General features: G+C 36.4%; 1 protein-coding gene across 1 annotated transcript in view; it reads left to right on the top strand.

Annotated features, from left to right (window-relative positions):
• CNTNAP2 (contactin associated protein 2) overlaps positions 1-19,774 on the top strand; it is a 1,162,302-nt gene that overhangs the window by 349,690 nt on the left and 792,838 nt on the right. The window contains exon 2 of the mRNA XM_035552545.2: positions 12,420-12,530. Within this exon, the coding sequence (XP_035408438.1) occupies positions 12,420-12,530 (111 nt within the window). The remainder of the gene's footprint in view (positions 1-12,419; positions 12,531-19,774) is intronic.

The following is a 19,774-nucleotide window of genomic DNA, read 5'->3' as shown; positions in this document are numbered from 1 at the left end:
TTTTTTTTTCTTTAACATGAGCCTTTAAAACCATTTGATGTGTATTAAATTATCAGGACAAAATATAAATAAATCATATTCTATATTCCAGTTTCTTTAGTATAATGTGATGTAATTTGGATGCTCATCTTAGTGGCATCATTCTGGTGTGATGAAGAAAAAAGTATTTCATAACGAATTAGTATTTCAAAACATTACAAAGCAGGTAAAGTAAATTAAATGAAATTATATATTAGTTGTATTTTTAATAACAATGTCAAAGAAGATAATGACCCTAGCAGAGATTGGGGTCTGCACTTTGTATAAAGTGAAAAACTGAGCTAGCCTTTTCTTTCTCCCACACCCACCAAAGGTGGTTGCTTAAATTGAGGAGTTCAGCATCTGACTATGCAGTTCCTTGATACTGCTGCTTGTGTTCATGCTGAGGATTAGTAAAGGCCTGGCTTTCCTTTTGTTGGTATTTTATTCCCTTTTAAGAAAATTAGAAAGACCTGCAACACTCCAAATCTGTATCTCCTCACAATAATGAAAACGGTGATAGATTTTTTTTCCCTGCTAAGATTGTAATGTCTCCAATGAATGTAGAATAAAAAGCTGGACTTTGGGCACATATAAACTAAATGTTGTGTCCACACTGCATTTTATGGGATTATAAACTAGTTGGCATTGAAAAACCTGAGTTCATTTTTCTGACTGATGGTTCTCAATTTAGCTCTCCTCCGTTAGAAAAAAGAATTGACATGGATATTTAAAAATGTTTGCTATTTTCTTCTCATGAGATTAAATCATTCAGTTTAAGTATTAACCTTATTCCTAAATTTTACTTCTGTTAGAAAACCCCGGGGGGGGAGGAGGGAAGGATGGTGAAATACAAGCAGTTTGCTTGTTGTGCTGATTATCCCATGGCTACAGAACTACTCTAAAGAGACAATGAAAGTAAACAGCAGTGCACAAACATGGAATTAATGTCTATGGGAAAAAAAAAAAAAAACAACTTTGTTTTTTCTGAAGTAATATTTATTTTTGGCTGTGCAAATTGAGAAACCATTGTCTGCATTTTGCATACCCCGATAATTTTTTTCTTTGTTGTTGTTTTGTATTCATGGTATTAAATATTTTTTTCTGCCTGGTAGGAGCAGAGTTTTCTTCACAGCCATTATGGGGAATGCGTAGCTTTCTAGTATAAAAAGCATTCAGAGAGGAATCTCAAGCTTTTGCTATGAGTTAACTTGAGAATTCTGCCAAGCATCCTAACCAATCTGCAAATGGGTGGATAAAAGCATTTTATCATCTCTTATGAAATTAAATTCTTTCATTTTGTGAAATGGTATGATGTCTACAATGGTGTAGGTTCTGTACAAAATGCTGAAAATATCTTTGTTTTGCACTTGTGGTATACTGCTTTGGTTGTTACTTGTTTTGTTCCCTTCAAAGATAAAAGCTTAATTTTAGAGATGGAAACCTGTTGAAGTGATCACGAAAAGTTAAACTGACTGGATATGGTGTCATTCAGGGAACTAGTCATCATGCATTATCTGTGGGTCTTGAAAAACAAACAAACAGGCACACCAAACAAAAAAACAGATGCTGCTTGTTAATGTAAGGTAGACTGAGAGAGAACACAGGCAAGGTAATTGGAAAATGTATTTTAAGCTAATGGGACTTGGCAAGATAAATCAAGAAGATTTTCAGAGATCTCTTCTCTCGTCCAGCCTTGTGGGTTCTTCTCTAAGCTTTCATTGAAACCTTACTCCAAGGTTGGCTTCTCCAAACTTAACTCAGATAGGTACCTCAGTCAGGGAAAAATCCTACCTACCTGCAAAGATATCTGAGAAGGAACTTTATTGGCTGTAACATCCTCCATAACATTCAGGTATTTACAGTAATGAAAAAGTGAGGAAGAATATTTAGGTGTCAGAAGGTTAAAAACTCAGAAGAGGCATCTGAGGATTGGATAATTTGCAAAAAAAATATTTATGAATTTAACTTTGCTTGGGTTTGAGACTTTATTATTCCTTATGAACTAAGGACAGTTTAATGAAATCCCAAGTGTACAACCAGACTGATTTGCTTCTGAATATTCCACATACAATTGACCTGATTTTGTAAAATAAATAAATAAATGAACAAATAGGATGGAAGATTTCACCTTGTAACTCTTCCAGGTGCATACTATGCAAAACAGTTTATAAATTTATTATTCATAAAAGATGAAATAGCAGGATGGCATGAACAACTGCCAAATTCTAAATGTGTGTGGACTATGCTTTCCTATGATTCTTGATCAATATTAGGATAGTTCTGCAGACTCTACAACAAAAACAGAAATTTGGGTTAGTTTTCAGTGTACATTCAAATGGTAGGAAAATCTCCCTGTCTCCAGAGTGGGCTTTTTTCTTTCCACATTTTTCTAACTAAAAACAAACAAATGAAACAAAAAGAAAAACAAGACAAAACAAAAAACCTTACTGAGCTGTATTTCAGAAACAATAAAATAATGTATTTAATAATTTTTAAATCATTCAAAATTAAATGCTTATAAATAATAAAGACATTCATTTAATTTTAAGGACCTCCATTCTTTCCAAATATAAAATCCTTTAGAAAATATATATTTCTTTTATATTCTTTATTGATTTTTTTTTTTTGAAAAATTCCTGAAAAATGAAGAAGTACAAAATTTGGGCACACAATTTTTCTATTTTCCTTTTGTGAAATGTTGAAACGTACGTTAAATCTGAATTTCAAGAGTCTGCTTTGTACACCTCTGTATGTGTAAAGATTCCAAATTAGTTATTTTAGATATTTAGATATTTTACAAATTAAATATTGTACTCTATCAGTTTAAATTGTAGGTCACAGTAATTAATAACATTTCCTTTAAGTCTTTTCACAATTTCAGAGGTTAGATAGAAGTATGGAGAGTATAGATTGCTGTGGAGCATGTTGTATGCCATTTGGTAAGGCAGTGCAGCCGGAAATGTCTGGTTGTAGTCACACTGTACCTGTATGCTATTGTTATGATACTACTATTTTGAATATTTCCCACATGCAGTTACACATATTTGTTTAATAAATCCACAAAACAAGAAAGCTTTCTGATTTATTAGTAACCTGGCCCTTGAATTGAATGGGGTTCTACTTTATAGGAGACAAAATATGTAGCCATACCATGACCTTTGAGATTAATAAGGCTTTGTCTACTCTTAAATTAGTCAGTAGGTGTCGGAAAAAAAGTTCAGTTAAAAAGATACTTCGGAAAAACATTTATTGTTTGTGTCTCTGGGCATCTGAATACCTTTTTAGAAATGTGACCCTGGTGGCTCATCCAGTGTTGCCTGAAGAGTAATTCCAAAAGCAGAGGTGGAACAAAGAAACAGGCCTGACTTCCTGTTCTCCGCTGTGAACAAAGTACACTCCACAGTAAACATTACCTGGGACTTGTTCCCTTTCTTATAGAGATCCACAGAAAGGCATGGAGAGGAGAGGGGAATACTCTTGTTATTTCTTGAAGTAAGCCTCAGAATAAGTAGCCTTGAGCAGTAAAGATTGTGTTGTGTGGAGACCACTAAATTCATATAGTTTATGGCTTCACCGCAGAGGAGGGAAAATAGCTGCTATATTTTCTTCCTCTTCAGCAGCAGCCACCCTTTTGAGTAATGTGTTATCTCTATTGATGGTATGCAGCTTGAAGTCAAATGTGAAACATCCCAGGCAATCCATATTAGCTCCTCTAATCATTTAGATTACAGCTGAACTCCAGAGATATTTACAGAAAAGATCCAGTTATACTTGGACTCATTTGCTCATGAAACTGAGTGTAAACGTGGCTCCCTAGCAGTCTGTGAAGACTGTCCTGTGAAATTTCATTCATGTGCAGAATCTGAAGTTTTCTGCAATACAGAAAACACAGTATACTCACAAGAGCACACTGAGAAAATAATACACAGAGTCCAAGAGAAAGAAAGCAAGAAGGCAAATGAGACTTATGTAAGACTCACATTGACTTTCTGACATGCAAATGGGAATGGTAGCTGGTAAGGGAACTCGTGTGTGTAGCGTATTACCCTGTTTGCACATGCAGCTCTGTTGCGCCTTAAGGTATTTAAAAAAAAATAAAAATTTAAAAAAATTGTTTATATGTTTTGTTACACTGCCATGTAAGCATTATTTAGAAGGAGTCCAACTTGGTGGGACAGAAGGGAGCTTCCCTTCTGCAGTGAAGCTTCCACTCTACCAATCCTCATCCCTATTTGGTCAGTAAAGTGGCCCAAGCAAATTCCTGGGCAGTAAAGTTAGCTTTTTATCTTTAAAATAATCATGTAAAAATATAATCCACTTTATGGTGTATTTTAGTAGATGAAAATTTTGACGTGAGCCAGCAGTGCATGCTTGCAGCCCAGAAGGCCAACTGGGCTTTTGATGCAGTTTTGAATGGGCTGCATCAGAAGAGGAGCAGCCAGCAGGTCGAGGGAGGTGATTGTCTCCTTCTGCTCTGCCCTTGTGAGGCCCCACTTGGAGTGCTGTGTCCAGGTCTGGGGCCCCCAGCACAAGAAGGATGTGGAGCTGTTAGAGTGAGTCCAGAGAAGGGCCACGAAGATGATAAGAGGGCTGGAGCACCTCTCCTATGAAGAAAGGCTGAGAGAGCTGGGGCTGTGCAGCCTAGAGAAGAGAAGGCATGAGGATGATCTCATTGCAGCTTCTCAGTACTTAAAGGGGGCTTATAAAAAAGGTGGAGAATTTGCTCAGGCAGACAATGACGGGACAAGGGGGAATGATTTTAAACTAAAAGAGGGGAGATTTAGATTAGAGGTTTGGAGGAAGTTCTTCACTCAGAGGGTTGTGAGGCACTGGAACAGGTTGCCCAAAGAGATTGTGGATTCACCATCCCTGGAGGTGTTTAAGAGCTGGTTGGATAACGTCCTGGGCAACCTGTTCTAGTGGGTGATATCCCTGCCCATGATCTTTAAGGTCTCTTCCCACAGTTAAAAAAAAAAAAAAAAAGTAACAAGCAAAAGATAAAAGGTTATTTAACTACCCCAAATGTACCAAAGGCTACGTCTAGCAAGTACACCTGACAGGCATATATTTCCTTTCCCCTTTAAAATATGGTCTTCTTTGATAAGGTCTTCACTGATTTCTTGTTGACTTCAGAACGTGGAACATGAGGTGTACCCTGCATAGTGGTATTGTCACTATCATCAGTTTTCATTGTTTCATTATTGGTCCTTCCAAGGACTAGGAAAAGGGCTTCTCCATCACTCTTCACATCCCACATTGTGGTTTAGGTGGAGCTTTACCATTACTGAGCAACAGGCTGTGACACTTGGTTGAGGTTGCTTTTCTTGTTGCCAATGAAGTTAAACCAATGAAAGGTTGTCCTCAATAACAGCAGCGTATACAACTGATTTTGTTAAAGGGGTTACCATTGACCAAGAGCTGCTTTATAACATCTCCCACTTTCAAGTCATCATCATTTCAGAAGTTCATTTGAAACAGTGCATAAAATGTTCTAGCAGCTTATGCTTATTTATTCCTATCTTTGGAGGGACACAGTCTTGTGAATTAAACATCGTGCATTCTAATATTCATTTCAGATGATAAATCTGCCTATACAATATGGAAAGTAAGGCTGTCTCAGCATACTAATACACTGCAATCCAAAACAGCTGCATTAATATTCCTGTTGGTTGTCATTGAAGATATGCCAATTCCCCTATGTATTTATCCACTTTCCAGAGCACCCTAGCAATCTCATGACTGCTTTTCACAAGTGCTTGGTGGCCTCTTATTTTTCCTGAGCACACTATTGAGAGATCACTCTACATATTCAAACAGGGGGAGAGAAATGTGTTTAGACTAACTAGCATTAACACACAGTACAGATTAAACACAGATGATCTGATTATATCCCTTGGTCCCCAACATTTACATTAGGATTCATAAACAAGACTCTTTTGCATTACAAGTAAGGATTAAAAGTTCTCTTAAAGTGTTTTTTTTTTGTTTGTTTGTTTTTATTTTTGTTTTCCCCCTCCCTTGCATTGGCAGGGATTTCTGTGTAATTAATGAGTTAGATGTAATGGTAATAGTTAAGAATTTTGGTTTTGTGTTGTAAGTGTTCTGTTTGTACAGTGAACATGTTGTATAGAAGAGAAATGGTTAAGACTGTTTTTTGGTCAGAGAGCTGTGGCTTTGTGTATTTCTTGGATCAGACATTTTTTAACACTGCTTCAAATTGACTCATCTATTTCACATTCAGCTAGCTATGTGGCTATTTTGGACTCAGCACAATATTGCCATTGTATTCATTTACTTTTTTTTTTTTCGTCTAAATTGATCAACTATTTAGTTCTTCACTTTTGGAACACCCATATGGTGCTTTTTTTTTTTTTTTTTCTTGTTTCTCTCTCTCTCTCTCTCTCTTTTTTTTTTTTTTTTTTTCGGGAAGTCATTATGGGCATCATGTTTATGCCTTAAAGCTAGTATCCTGCAGGAACATAACATTATAATTTGATATGAAATTGTGACCGAAGATTTTGAAGAAGGAAGGGTGTGGATTTTATTTTTTTAAAGGCCTGTTACTTAATGCGCTGTGAACCATAATGATAGGAAAGCCTTTGTTCTTCAGAAGCATTCTTAATATGTTGCCATACATTATTTCTGATGGGTGCTATTTATGAATAGCCAAATGTTTTTCTCTTTTGGAAAAATCTATGTGCATCTTAGTTATTCTTACTTGGCTGACAGGATCTTTGCAAGAGCCTCTGAGATCCTCAGATGCCACTTCAAACTATTAATAAAAATGCCTGTGATAAGAAATGAGAACAGTATTACACCTACAAGCACTTACAAACATATAGTTGTTCTTATGGATTCTAACCCACCGCTAAATATAAATGTCAAGAAGATACAGATAAACTTCAGGTTCTTTTTCATTTTCTTGAGCAGACCACTTTGATAAGATATAGCAGTGATTTTACAGGTGACCTGTTTATTGATCTGGATGCTAAGCATTTGAACAGACTTCCGTGAAGTGAAGCATTGAGGTTTTTTACTCTGCTTTGCCCACCAAAATCATTGAAGTCACTGGTATTGTAACAGCCTCTAAAGTTGATAAATCAAGGGCTTGTGCATATATCATTTTCTTTGTGCTACCAAGTAGCTCATAAACTAAGTGGGAATGAAAACAGTTACAGACAAAATAGAAGTCAGCCCTTTTATAAACTACCCAGCATGATGGCTAGACTATCTTAGATTTTGTTGAGCGTGAACTTCAGAACACATGCGAGGCTGCACTTGGTAGGCCTAAAGATCCATTTGTCCTACTATTGTGTTTCCAAGAGTGGATGCTTAGGGAAGAATGTAAGAACAGAGCGAGTGCATAGTCATCTTCCAGAGGTGTTTCCCTGGTGTCTCCCCTGGTCTTTTGGCATTCATGAATATGAAGATAGTGGCTTGCAGAGGTTTTTGCATTTGTATTTGATTTTGACTTTATGTAACCTTTCTTCCATTGATCTATCCAAGTATTTGAATCTCAAGGAAACTTGTTTGTGATGGAAATGTACTACAATTTCTGTCTCAATAGGAAAGTCAGAGTAGCAAACATCATGGTAGCTGTGTCACAGCTATTGGTTCTTTCTATCTGAACAGAAAGGAGTAGAGTGGAAGTGTGGTTTTGCTTCAGAAAGTTAACATTTAAATGGGTCTAAGTTAGCTTGAATGTAAATACATCACTGAGATAAATGTTATGGAGGAGAGTTTGTTTCTTTGCTGCTATGATGCTGGCAGGAGAGTATGTTCTGTAATTGATTAACAAGGCACAGTACATTGACTTATATGGGAAAGCTATTATATCTCAGTAGCAGGAAGGTATATATGATTCTCGTTTTAGTAAGTAAAAGATTGGATTCTGTGGGAAATAACTAAAACTGCTGGAAGAACCAAAGTTTCCCAAAGGTTTTTTTTCCCTCTTAAATCTGTAGCATAACAGCATTTCATGTTGTGAAAGAGGTTTAAAAGTGCAATATATTTAGTGGAACTTACATACAAAGCTAGAAATATTAGCTTGTGTAAGCAGTCTTTTTACTTCTGTTCTGCTGGACCTAGAGCCATGAGTTATTGAAGAGATTTAATATCTTTTTTAACATGTCTATTCATTTTAAATATAATGCTTCCCTATAATTTACACCCATGTATGGTGAATTTCCTATATTTTCAAACATAAAAGTGTACTTGGGGTGGGGGGTGGAGGGTTGGGGGAATGTTTATGTTTTTTTTTAAACACAGAATCATAGAATCATAGAATATCCCAAGTTGGAAGGGACCCATGAGGATCATTGAGTCCAACTCCTGGGTGTTGGTCCAACTCCAATGGACCACCCAAAAAATCAGACCATATGTCTGAGAGCATTGTCCAAATGCTTCTTGAACTCTGTCAGGCTCAGTGCCATGACCACTTCCTGGGGAGCCTGTCCCAGTGCCCAACTACCATCTCGGTGCAGAACCTTTCCCTAACACCCAGCCTGACCCTCCCCTGTCCCAGCTCCATGTTGTTCCCTCGGGTCCCGTCACTGTCCCCAGAAAGCAGAGCTCAGCGCCTGCCCTCCACTCCCTGCATGAAGAAGCTGAAGGCCTCAAGGAGGCCACAAGGTCTCCCCTCAGCCTCCTCTTCTCCAGAGTAAACAAAGCATTTGACTTCAGCCACTCCTCATATGTCTTCCCTTCCAGAAACTACACCATCTTTGTATCCCTCCTTTGAACACTCTAAAAGCTTTATGTCTTTCTTATACTGCGGCACCAAAAACTGCATACAGTACTCAAGGTGAGGCCACACCGGCGCAGAACAGAGTTGGACAATCACTTCCCTTGGCCAGCTAGCAATGCCATGCCTGATGCACCGCAGAATATGGTTGGCCCTCCTGGCCACCAAGGGACACTGCTGGCTCATGTTCAGCTTGCTGTTGATCGAAACCCACAGATCCCTCTCTGTGGGGCTGCTCTCCAGCATCTCTCCAACAACTCTGTTTTTATCCCCTATCATTGGCTATTCCAACCAAACTAAGAAAGCAGACATCCACATTCAATATTTCTAAAATGCATATGCACCAAATGAAAAACAGTCATGACTGTCTGTAAAAATCATGACAACATTGACAACTGACAAATACAGTAATACTGTTGTATTTGTTTATTTAATTTTTACTATATGAAGCTTGTCTGTTTTATTATTTTGAATCCAAGAGGATGGATTAATGAATCAAAGAAAGAAGGCAGGCTGTACAGGGGTACAAATGATGATTTAGAAGCTAGTACTATTTCCAAAAAGTATACATATTTCTTTTTGTGTAGCTTCATCAACAGTAGCAACAATCACTATCAAAATAAAAGGTGGAGATTTTCTCAATAGTTTCTGGGATCAGTAAAAGAACAACAGTTCTGTTGAGGTTCTGCTGTTTGGAGAGGTGTTTTTTCATCTGTCATGTTTCTGAACATGTCTTAAATTCAGTTTTATTTTTGGTGCAGAAATTAAGACTTTGGTCATACTTTATCCCTTGTTCGAATGTTGATTTTTTTTTTTATTATTTTTTTGAGGGTTTTAGGATAGACCTTGGGTTTCACAAATATTTTTAAAATATCATGACCAATATCCCCCTACTATATTAAGTAATCGATCAAATTGCATGAGTACTTAGTTTTTTGTGTTTTTTTTTTAGCTACAACTTTCTATTCCTAATATTCTTCTGGAAAGCTGGAAATTTCCTCCCTACCCCAACCCCTCAATATGAAATTACAGGGGGGGAAATCATATAAACCTATGAATTTTATTTTAAAAATATACTAATAATCCTATCAAATTTAAATGTCGTGTAAGGGGTTTTATGAATATGTAAGAATGCAGGATCAGATGCTATATGAGCTTTTGTAGCTGTGTACTTCCACTCCTCTGGCGTTGCTATTGTGCATTTGATAAAGTCCTGTGCCTCTTTCTTGGAATTCCATAAGGTAGTCTGACTACTAAGGAGCCCTTCCTACATCATAATTAAGACTGTGTGAAAAAATGATATTTTTACTCTGTGTGTATGCATTATGGATATGCATATATGTGCTTCTGTATGTATTTGTGTTATGTATATACATATAGGAGTTTATTGGGGTTTATTTTCTTTGTTTGTAAGTCCCATTCTTCACTGTAAGTAGCTGTATCATTTCATATTTCTTTATAACAGAATTTCAAAATAGTTGGTGAGGAAATATAGGGGGGGGGGTGGAACGACAGGAAAGTGAAAATGAAATATATTCAGCTGTAGCTCTCAGTATTAACGAAAAGATATTTTTCCTTAATAGTATGTAAGATAAGCACAGAAAAATGCTATAAAGATATTTTGCTGTGTATTTTTAAATATTTCTTACTATACGTCCTTCTGTTTTTAAATGTTTACTTAAACAACAGAATTAACAAAGAATGCCTTCAAATCCGTAGCTAGGTAACACTAATAATGAAGTGTCAGAGAGAGCAATTTTCTAGCGATCTTTAAGCTGAAAACCTATTTTTATGGATAATAAAAATGCATTATAGATAAAGAAACACGTTATAAAGATTTGTTTTTTGAGTAACTCTTACTGTGATCATGATGTTTACAACAAAATTTCTAATAAGTACTTCAATCTGCTGCTCATTTCTGTTCTTACTCTGTAATATACTACTTTGAAATAATAGCAGCAGGATCTTAACATATAGAAACTTTTTCCATGTCTTCCCTTGCTGCTACGGAGGTCATGTGTGTGCCCACTAGTTGGGGACACACATGCGTGGGTTGCATGATGTTACCACAAGGCACCGTGGCCTCTCCAGCTGCAGATCTGAGTGAAAATATGCTGTGTGGCTGGAGCCAAAGCAGGGGGAGGAAAAGGAAGTGGAATCAATACTTCTGTCTTGTGATATAAACAATTACACTTAAAACCATTTTTCTTCCCTTGTCAGAATTCCATCATTTAATAGCATGGTAGTGAATTCTAAAGTCTTCAGAACTGTCCTTTAATTCAGTGCAAAGCAATTGAACTTTACTCTTGCCTATACCATTATGCTGGTATGAATTTTGCTTTCTTCCATAAAAAAACTTGTAGAGATTTATGGAAAAAATAAATAAATAAAAATCGTATTTATTTTGTTAAATGTCAGAGTACTGATTCATGAACTGATGTTTTGTATTTCTGTGCTCCAGTTTCTATTGCTGTGTAAGTAATTTTATTTTTCATTATATGAAACTTGAAATTTTACAAGAGCTGCATTACAAGTGACTCGATTCACTCACAATCACCCTTTTTTCACTTATAAGTTCCTCTTTCGAGAATAACGTTAATTATGTCTCCACATGTGATCCAGTCTGCCAGATCATAGTTTTCTAATTTTACCAAAATCTGATGTGGCTGAGTATTGATTATGGTGCCTACCAGGAATGCTCTACGGCTTTCTAGATACATACTTAAGTTGAGGGTGTTTCCATTTATAGCAAAGCTTATCTTGCAGTGTGTGTGTTTAAAAAGGTTAATCATGTTGATTGGTGGAACTTATGTTTTTTGCTTATGTGGTAGGTTGTACCTGAAATGTAAATGAGTAATTTAACCTATGTATTTCACACATCTGTTCAAGTAACTGAGGAAAGACTAGAGTAAAAAGCAGTACATTAACTGATCTAAACATTTGGAAAATCAAAAGCCAGTTCTCTCCATTCTAATTCACATAATTTCATACAACAACAGGAGATTTGTATTAAACTTTTTTTCTTTATTAGAAAGTCGAAGATTCTGATTTTGGTTTTCCTCCATCTTAGATGCTAATTCTAAATTAATCTTCTTTATACTAAGTAAAATATAAGTGAAGTGCTCAAATGGATTATGGAGATTATATTAAGAAAAAAGATTGTTTCTCTAACTATTTTTCTGAGTAAATCTGTAATATGTGGTAATTCATAAGCATTTATTCATGTGCCCTAATTTATTTTCTTTATTAAAATATCAGGTTATCAGCATCTCTATTATGGAACTGAGAGTTTATATCTTATCTACTTCTTACAAAGCTTTCATGATAATAATTTTCTATATCACTGTTTACATATCATCAAAAACTTTCCAGATATATCAGGGCAGGCTTTTTTGTTTGTTTGTATTATCCTAAAGGAGAGTGGTCACTCATGGTTAAGCATCAACATTACTCAGCTGTCCTAACTTTGTTGAAGTCTTTATTTTCTCTTTGTGTTTTATTTTTACTGAAATGTTGGGATGTATCCACATGTATTCTGCATGTACACAAGTGACAAGACTGTGTTATTACCCAAAATAAAAATAAAGAGTGCATTGCCCCTTAATGTGTATGAATAATTAATAGCATAAAGTTAATCTGTCTTCTTGTGTTTCAGAAAAGTGTGATGAAGCTCTGGTCTCAGCGTTACCCCACTCCTCCTTCAGCAGTTCATCATTTATGACAAGCAGCTATGTGCCAGGGTATGCCAAGTTAAACAAAAGAGGAGGTAAGGGACACTATCTACCTTATGTTCACGTATTTTGAGAAAAAGCAATGGGTGATGTTTTCAATACGAAAATGCTTTTTATGTAGAATATTAGTGCTAATGTTTGTTTCAACAAAATTTTAGCTCTCTGAGTCTTTTTTGTAAACAGAATGAATTTTTTTTTCATTGTATGTGACAGTAATTGCACACTATTGCACCACAGGGAGAAACACATTGCTGATAATGTATCAGCGTGTGCCAAAGTCCTAATGTTGATGGGAGTCACACGGTAGGGTTGAATAACTGACTTCGGCTAAAAGGGCATACCTGTGTTCATAGGGTAAATGAACATTTGCAAGGTCATGGATGTTGGAGCAAAAATTAAGCCTCGATTTGCTTTGTTGATTTGACCTGTTTTCCACGTTGGCAATGTGGAAAAAATTAGCTTTTTGTAGCATTACTACTAGGAGCTTTACCCTTTCCATGTATTTCTGTAACACAATGAGGTGTTCAGAAGTAATAAAGCCACTTCAAATATGGTAGCTGGAAGAACAGATGTATAAGTATGATGCTCAACCTGATCTAATTATATCCCTTGATCTAAGCAAATTTATTTATATCTAAGCTCTGAATGCAAGTCTTTACCTTCACCCACAGGAATTTTCATAGCTTTCCTTGATATTTCTAGATATCTGTGTATATGCCATATTTATATAGAACTCTAAATTATTTTCACAAGAATGACACTTTTAAACATGAAGGTTAGATTAACAGAAAAATAGTATTCTGAATATTATTTTTTTTCCTAAATAACATCAATCTTAAAGTCCTAAAATCTAAAATTTCACAGATTCTTGGGGAATTAGCTTGTGAATCAATACCAAAATTTTATCTTCCCCCCCAAATGCATGTCAGGGGTATAATGAATTGACTTTGTGAACTTAGAACTAAGAAATCCTTTCACTCTGGGGAGGAAGAAGAGAGACCAAGTGGTTATAGTGCCTCAGTCTTCTAAATCATGATGGTCTAAAATAACAGCAAAACACCAGCCCTGTTGAAGGTTGGTTTGTTTGCACTACTGCTTTAGTCTTCCTGCTCCTGCAAGAATTTTGTTGCCTAGGTACTATATTCTGTCTTCTCAAAACCAACCAAACAAACAAAGCAGAAACCATTAAAACAAAATAGTCTTTTTCTTTGGGTGTAAATAAAATCTGAAATACTTTCAACTGGTGGAACACCCTAGAAGTTAAAGGCATAATATCTTCCATTCAGATTATAGTCTAAGATGCCCATGTTTCTACTACCAATTTTTTGTACTATGGTTTGCGCAGTTTCTGAGAAAAAAAAACAAAAAAAAAAAAACGTATGGGCAAAAGGTACAAATTTACTGTTAGCCTAATTGAAATCTTTATCAAAGAATAATTATTGGTCTAGATTTTATTACAGAAAAAGAAAGAAAATAAAAAGATACTCCAATAGTAAAACAGATTATATGTGCACACTTCCTTTTCCTTGTCTGTCCTTTTCCCTGATGTTACACTCCCCTTAACCAATTGTCATTATCCCAGGCTCTTCACTGGGAACAGGACAGTGGTGTCAATGACAATATTGTTATGGTAGGATCTGCTTGAGGTTACTAGTATGTATTTTCCAGCACACACATTGATTTTCAGGGAACAGGGAGAGGGGAACTGTGCCATCATGGTGGCCAAGCCATGGGTGATGCTGGGGCAGGCAATGCCCTGTCTGCTGCTGCACCGTTCCCCGTCCCTAACCAGGGTAGGCAATGCCAGTGGCACCAGCAAGTACTGCTGACTATATGGAGATCATTGAAAGGGAGTGGATAAACCAAGTCTGAACTGAGCCATAAAGCTCACCAGTGGAGCAGAGCAACGGATAGAGCTGGGTATACATCTATGGCATGGCTCATGGGGGTGAGGTTTTAAAAGCAGGGACTGAAATGGGGCAGTGGGAGTGGGTCCTCAGAGGGACTTGGAAAGTCAGTTGTAGCCTATTGTTGCCCTTCAGAACCCTGATATTGATCTTTGTTTATTTGTCTGCAATTCCATATGTCTATATGTGTATGTTTTGCCTGTGTAGGATTCCTATTCTTTGATTATTTTATTTTTTTTCCCTTGGTCTTTGTTCTCCAACTCTGGCCTTACCCAGCTCCCAGAGTTGCTTTCGTTTGTTTACTAGTAACTGACCTGGTGAGTTGCTTAGAGCCCAGCTCCCTCTGGTATCGCCCTCTGACTGTACTTTCAATTCCGCTGTTATCCCATGATTGTAGGCCTCTACACTACATTTGTATTCTGCAGTAAGTTTGTTCTGTGAGAACTATCTACTTTAGGTACAGGAATATATAAGAATTGTTATGCCAATAGTCATTAACCTATGCAATCATAAATCTGAGTTAAAGGTAAAACAGAGTAGATTCCTGGTTGTTAGGGAATTGCTATTACAACTAAATGACCTAAACAGAAGCCAAAGACAAACGTAGGAAAAATATGACTGACAAGCTCTAGTCGTGCACCTTTGCAAAGTTGATGCAAAGCCTGTGGCCTGTCAGTAGTATTGGCAATTTCTTTGGGTTTAGGCCTGCAGACGAGTAGATGAAATTGTTTATTGTTTCAGAAATTTAGAAGAAGACTTCTGAGTGAGAATAGGTGTAATTTCATGCTGGTTTGAGAAGAGAGCAGTTCAGTTTGGGGGTTTTGGTAAATTTTGTTATGTGCTTTTTAGTAAATCTCAATCTTTCTGTTGCAATATATCTGAACATGAGTTTTGATGGTTGTTTGGTCTTTAATTTTTGTTTTCAACTGTTTATTGTCCAGATGAAAGAAGCTAAGGAACAGTTTAATCCTAAACCAGTGCTTATCATTTAGGTTTAATCTCTCTCTGTATCTGATCACAGTTATATTAAGTTCCATGCTATTACCTGTTTGAAAACAGAAAAAAAAGTTGGTCATTAGAATAACTTTAAAAACATAAAATTTCATATCACCCTGCTAGGCAAGATTGTCATATTTGTTTTGCATGACTATTTCTCCTTTTAGTTTACTAGACTTTTGTTCTATCGCAAGTGAAAGGCAAATCAGGCATTTGAAATTTATTTTTTTCCTTTAATTAATTTACCCTCCCCTTTCCTACGCTTATGATCCCTTCAGTGCAGTTTCTTGTAATGATATTTTTTTAGAAATATGGGTCTACGGTGGTATCATTAATCAAATATTTACTTAATTTCCTTTACTGAAAGGTCACTTGAAATTTAGTTTTCTTGCATCTCTTTGTTTAAATAGTAATGTCATGAGACTGTTGTCATCCATTTCTTAATACCTATGTAGTCTAGCATACATACTTTTTGAAACTGAAGCTTCTATATGAACATCACCCAGTTTTACTTTCCTTATTCTGGTACCAGTACAATTACTTCAGAACTCATGAATGTGTTTAACATGGGAATTCTGCCTTCACTGTTTTTGATGCTTCTGCTTCAACAAATGATGGAAAATAGTTCCGTTTTAATGCTGAACTATTTTCTAACATCATGGAATTACAGATATTGCTAATCAAACCAGTAATAAGAGAATCAATTTTTTTCTCTCCAAAGAGTCATTACCACCTAATAGGTTCCCAGATCAAATGTGCTATTTAAACCACACTGTGCTCAAGTCATTAAATGGAAAGAACTCCCCACCTCCTCTAGTCCCAAACTCTTTAAATTAAGGAAATATGCATTTGAAAATTCTAGTCTCCAACCCAGTTATAATTTTCTTTGCTGTTTTCATGTCATTTTATTCTAGACGCGCAAAACATTTCAGTAGAATACATAGTATATTTTATTCTATTGATTAAGACACTGATTCGCTGCGCAGTTGCATCATGTTATTAAGAAGGTTGCAGTTGTGACTGTAGTTGTTCTAGTTCTTCTATAAATGTTGCAAATGGAAGAACATGCAACAAAAAGCTTAATATTTTCATCAATCTTTAGGAGGTTTCAAAATTAGAAACATCCATGAATTTCCATTTAATGTTTCTTACGTCTTTCTTCACAAATCCCATAACTAGTGATCTAGGCAAACAGAACTAAAACTTCATGATATCGATCTGGAAACTCCAGGATGGATGTTTTAAGCATATTGTTTTTGTTAGTGTATGAGAATGTTTCACATTTTTCACAGCGGTCTACTGTTTCCACAGTGCTGTAAGTCTCCACTGACTTATGGATTAGTACATGTACTTTGTTAAAAGGAAATAAAGATTGGATGGACAAAGTATGACATGATTAGAAAAATTAATCTCTTACCCAATCTGTTTAGTCAGTGCCCCTTGTACCTCCTCTAATCCTTATTTCTTATTAGTGTAAACAAAGAGAAATATCATAAACTTGGTTTTAAAAAAAATAGTTTTGATTAGAGGAAAAAAAAATCTGATTGGAGAAATAAATATTCAGTGGTTACCTGCAGGTCTGTCACTCTTTTGCAAACTCATACCCAAAATGCATATAATTTTGAGGTTCCAGTGTGTATGTCAGTGAGAGTCTTCGATTTATGCAGTTGTTACAACTCTGATCCTGTGTTTCCACATCAGAAAGTCAGAAGCCCGGTGTTACAATGCATGTTGGCAAAGCTGTCTCTTTCACCTATCCCCAAAACACCCCAACTGATAAGGAGAACTTTAAAGTAGGAAAGATGGGGTAAAGGGAGTGCTATAGAGATAGGATAGTCAGCAAAATGTATCTCGAGTCAGCAGTGCATTGGGGAGAGTGTTGAGAGCAGATCAAGGGAGGTTATTCTCCCTCTCTACTAAACCCTAATGAGGTCATATCTGGAGTACTGTGTCCAGTTCTGGGCTCCCCAGTACGAGAGACATGGAACTACTGGAGACAGTCCAGCAGAAGGCTACAAAGATGATAAGAGGCTTGGAGCATCTCTCATATGAGGAAAGGCTGAGAAAACTGGACCTGTTTATCCTGGAGAAGAGAAGACAGAGGGAATCTTATCAATCTTATCAAATATCTGAAGGGAGAGTGTCCAGATGATGGAGCCAGACTCTTTTCAGTGGTGCCCAGTGATGGGATAAGAGGCAAAAAGCACAAATTGAAACACAGGAATACAAGGAAAAACTTATTTAGTGTAAGGGTGACAGAGCATTGAAACAGGTTGCCCAGAGAGGCTGTTGAGTCTCCTCTGGAGACATTCAAAACCTGCCTTGATGCGATCCTGTGCAGGGTGCATAGGTGACCCTGCTTGGCAGGGGGATTGGACTAGATGATCTCCAGAAGTCCCTTCCAACCTCAGCCACTCTGTGACCATGTCATGGGTGGCTCCCCTCTTCTGCTTTCTGAGTGCTTTCAGTTATAGCAGCTTAGAAAAATGCTTCCTTTTATTATTGTGGAAAGAACAAGAAGGCCACAGAAGCTGTAAACTATTCTGTCTTTTTCTCTTTGTGAGCAAAGGACAGTGGTTCCTCTGCAATACTGCTTCTCATCAGTATGCCTCACTGGAGTTAATGTAAGCAATTGCTGCTATCCCTGTCAGGCCTGCAGAAAAAGGGGTAAAGAAACTTTGAAACTTTAGGTGTTGCAGAACATAGGTGGAGACTAGAAAGATGTGATGAATGCATAGTGAAAGTAGGTTTGGGGAAGGTAGAGCATGATGACTTCTGACTTGTTAGAGTCTTGTAAGCAAAAGCTTGGAATACTTAAAATTCTAATACTTTTTATTTTGGACACACTTCATAGAAATATTTTGAATATTCTCTCAGTAATCAGCTCATTAACTATACCTATGTAAACCAAACATTTCTCAGCGTATTAAATGATCTAATGTAATATTTGGAGAAAAATAAAAATATGTTACCTTCGCAAAAAAAATTACATTTTCCTTTTCAAAATGACTGACAGAAGTCATTCACATTATTATATGCCATTAAGTTATTAATTGCACTATAGCACAGTTTAACTGAAATCTAGTTAATAGACTACATTTAAAAGGTTTCAGACTTTCTTTCATTTTATATCCTACCTATTCTTCTGCAAAAGTAGTCCATATTGCTAACACCTTCCTAACTAAAATGGCATCACAGGAAAGGAGAATTTTCAATTAGCTCATTCCAGAGCTTTTGAAAAATCTATCTACAGTAGCTAGTGTATATGTGATATCAAGGTTACAAGGTCTAACATCTTATGACCTGCCATCAATAGAATCAATGGACTGCATCACATCATAAGAAGGATTCTTAGCACACATCGGATATAATGCATTATCAATTTTCCTTTTAATGGTTCCCAAGCTATTGGACCTTACACTTACCACTGGTACAGAAATTAATGCTGCCCATCATCCACCGCGTACCATTTTAATTTAGGGAAGAAATTCTGCATTATTTCAACATAATGTAGTGTTATATAATATCATTGGAAGCTGCTTGAAACTGAGCAGTCTCAGAACTTCAGCAATAATCCCAGCAGACGGTAAAAGTATGAAGGTCATAATGAATCTTAGGATGTATGGAAAGTATCTTTTGCACAGCGGAATAAAGAAGAAATTTGGCATCCTAGGCTCTCTTTCAAGTCCAGTATTAGCCAGAAATCCGAAGCTGCCAACAAAATTGATAATGTAATATGGAAGAAATTTCTGTAGGACACCTGATATTCAAAAAGCAGCCCTTTTATCACCACTATATAACTCCTGTCTAGGCTTTCATGTTGCTTTTTAATCATGGTGCTGACCTTGACCTGTTATCGGGATTATTGATGTGTCTTTAAAACAAGCATCAGAAGTTTTAAGTGTTGGCATAGGTGTAATTGAGACAGTATATTTTTCTCCATGGAGCATTAAATTTTGGCTATTTTGGCTTCTGTGTAGAAGATGCAAAAACTTATCTATAATGGGATGTGACTCTTTTATTCCTCAGTTCATTCTCAGTAAGTCAATGAGATTCATTCTGCAACAGCTCTGACTATTGACATTAAAAAGTTGCTTGTGAGAGTCTCACCTTAGAAGAAATCTGGGGGTACCTGGCCTAGGCTCTTTCTAGCATGGCTATTAAAAACTGCAAGATTGTAAGCATCACTACTTCTTGAAACCCTTTTTATTTTTCTGTAATGGGATATGGAAAGTATTTTATGTAGTTTTCCTTTTGACAAAGGCATGGTTTTGTATCAGCAGGGATTCTATGAGTTCTTTGGTCTTGTCTGTTCATGGTACTTAACAGGAATTTAGTCTGGGTGTCAATCCCCAAGTAAGAAGGTGCACACTCTG

Source organism: Cygnus atratus, chromosome 2 (genome assembly GCF_013377495.2).
Source record: "Cygnus atratus isolate AKBS03 ecotype Queensland, Australia chromosome 2, CAtr_DNAZoo_HiC_assembly, whole genome shotgun sequence".
Taxonomy (NCBI): domain Eukaryota; kingdom Metazoa; phylum Chordata; class Aves; order Anseriformes; family Anatidae; genus Cygnus; species Cygnus atratus.
Note: the sequence above shows the minus strand (reverse complement) of the source record. Positions and strands in the feature narration are given on the sequence as shown.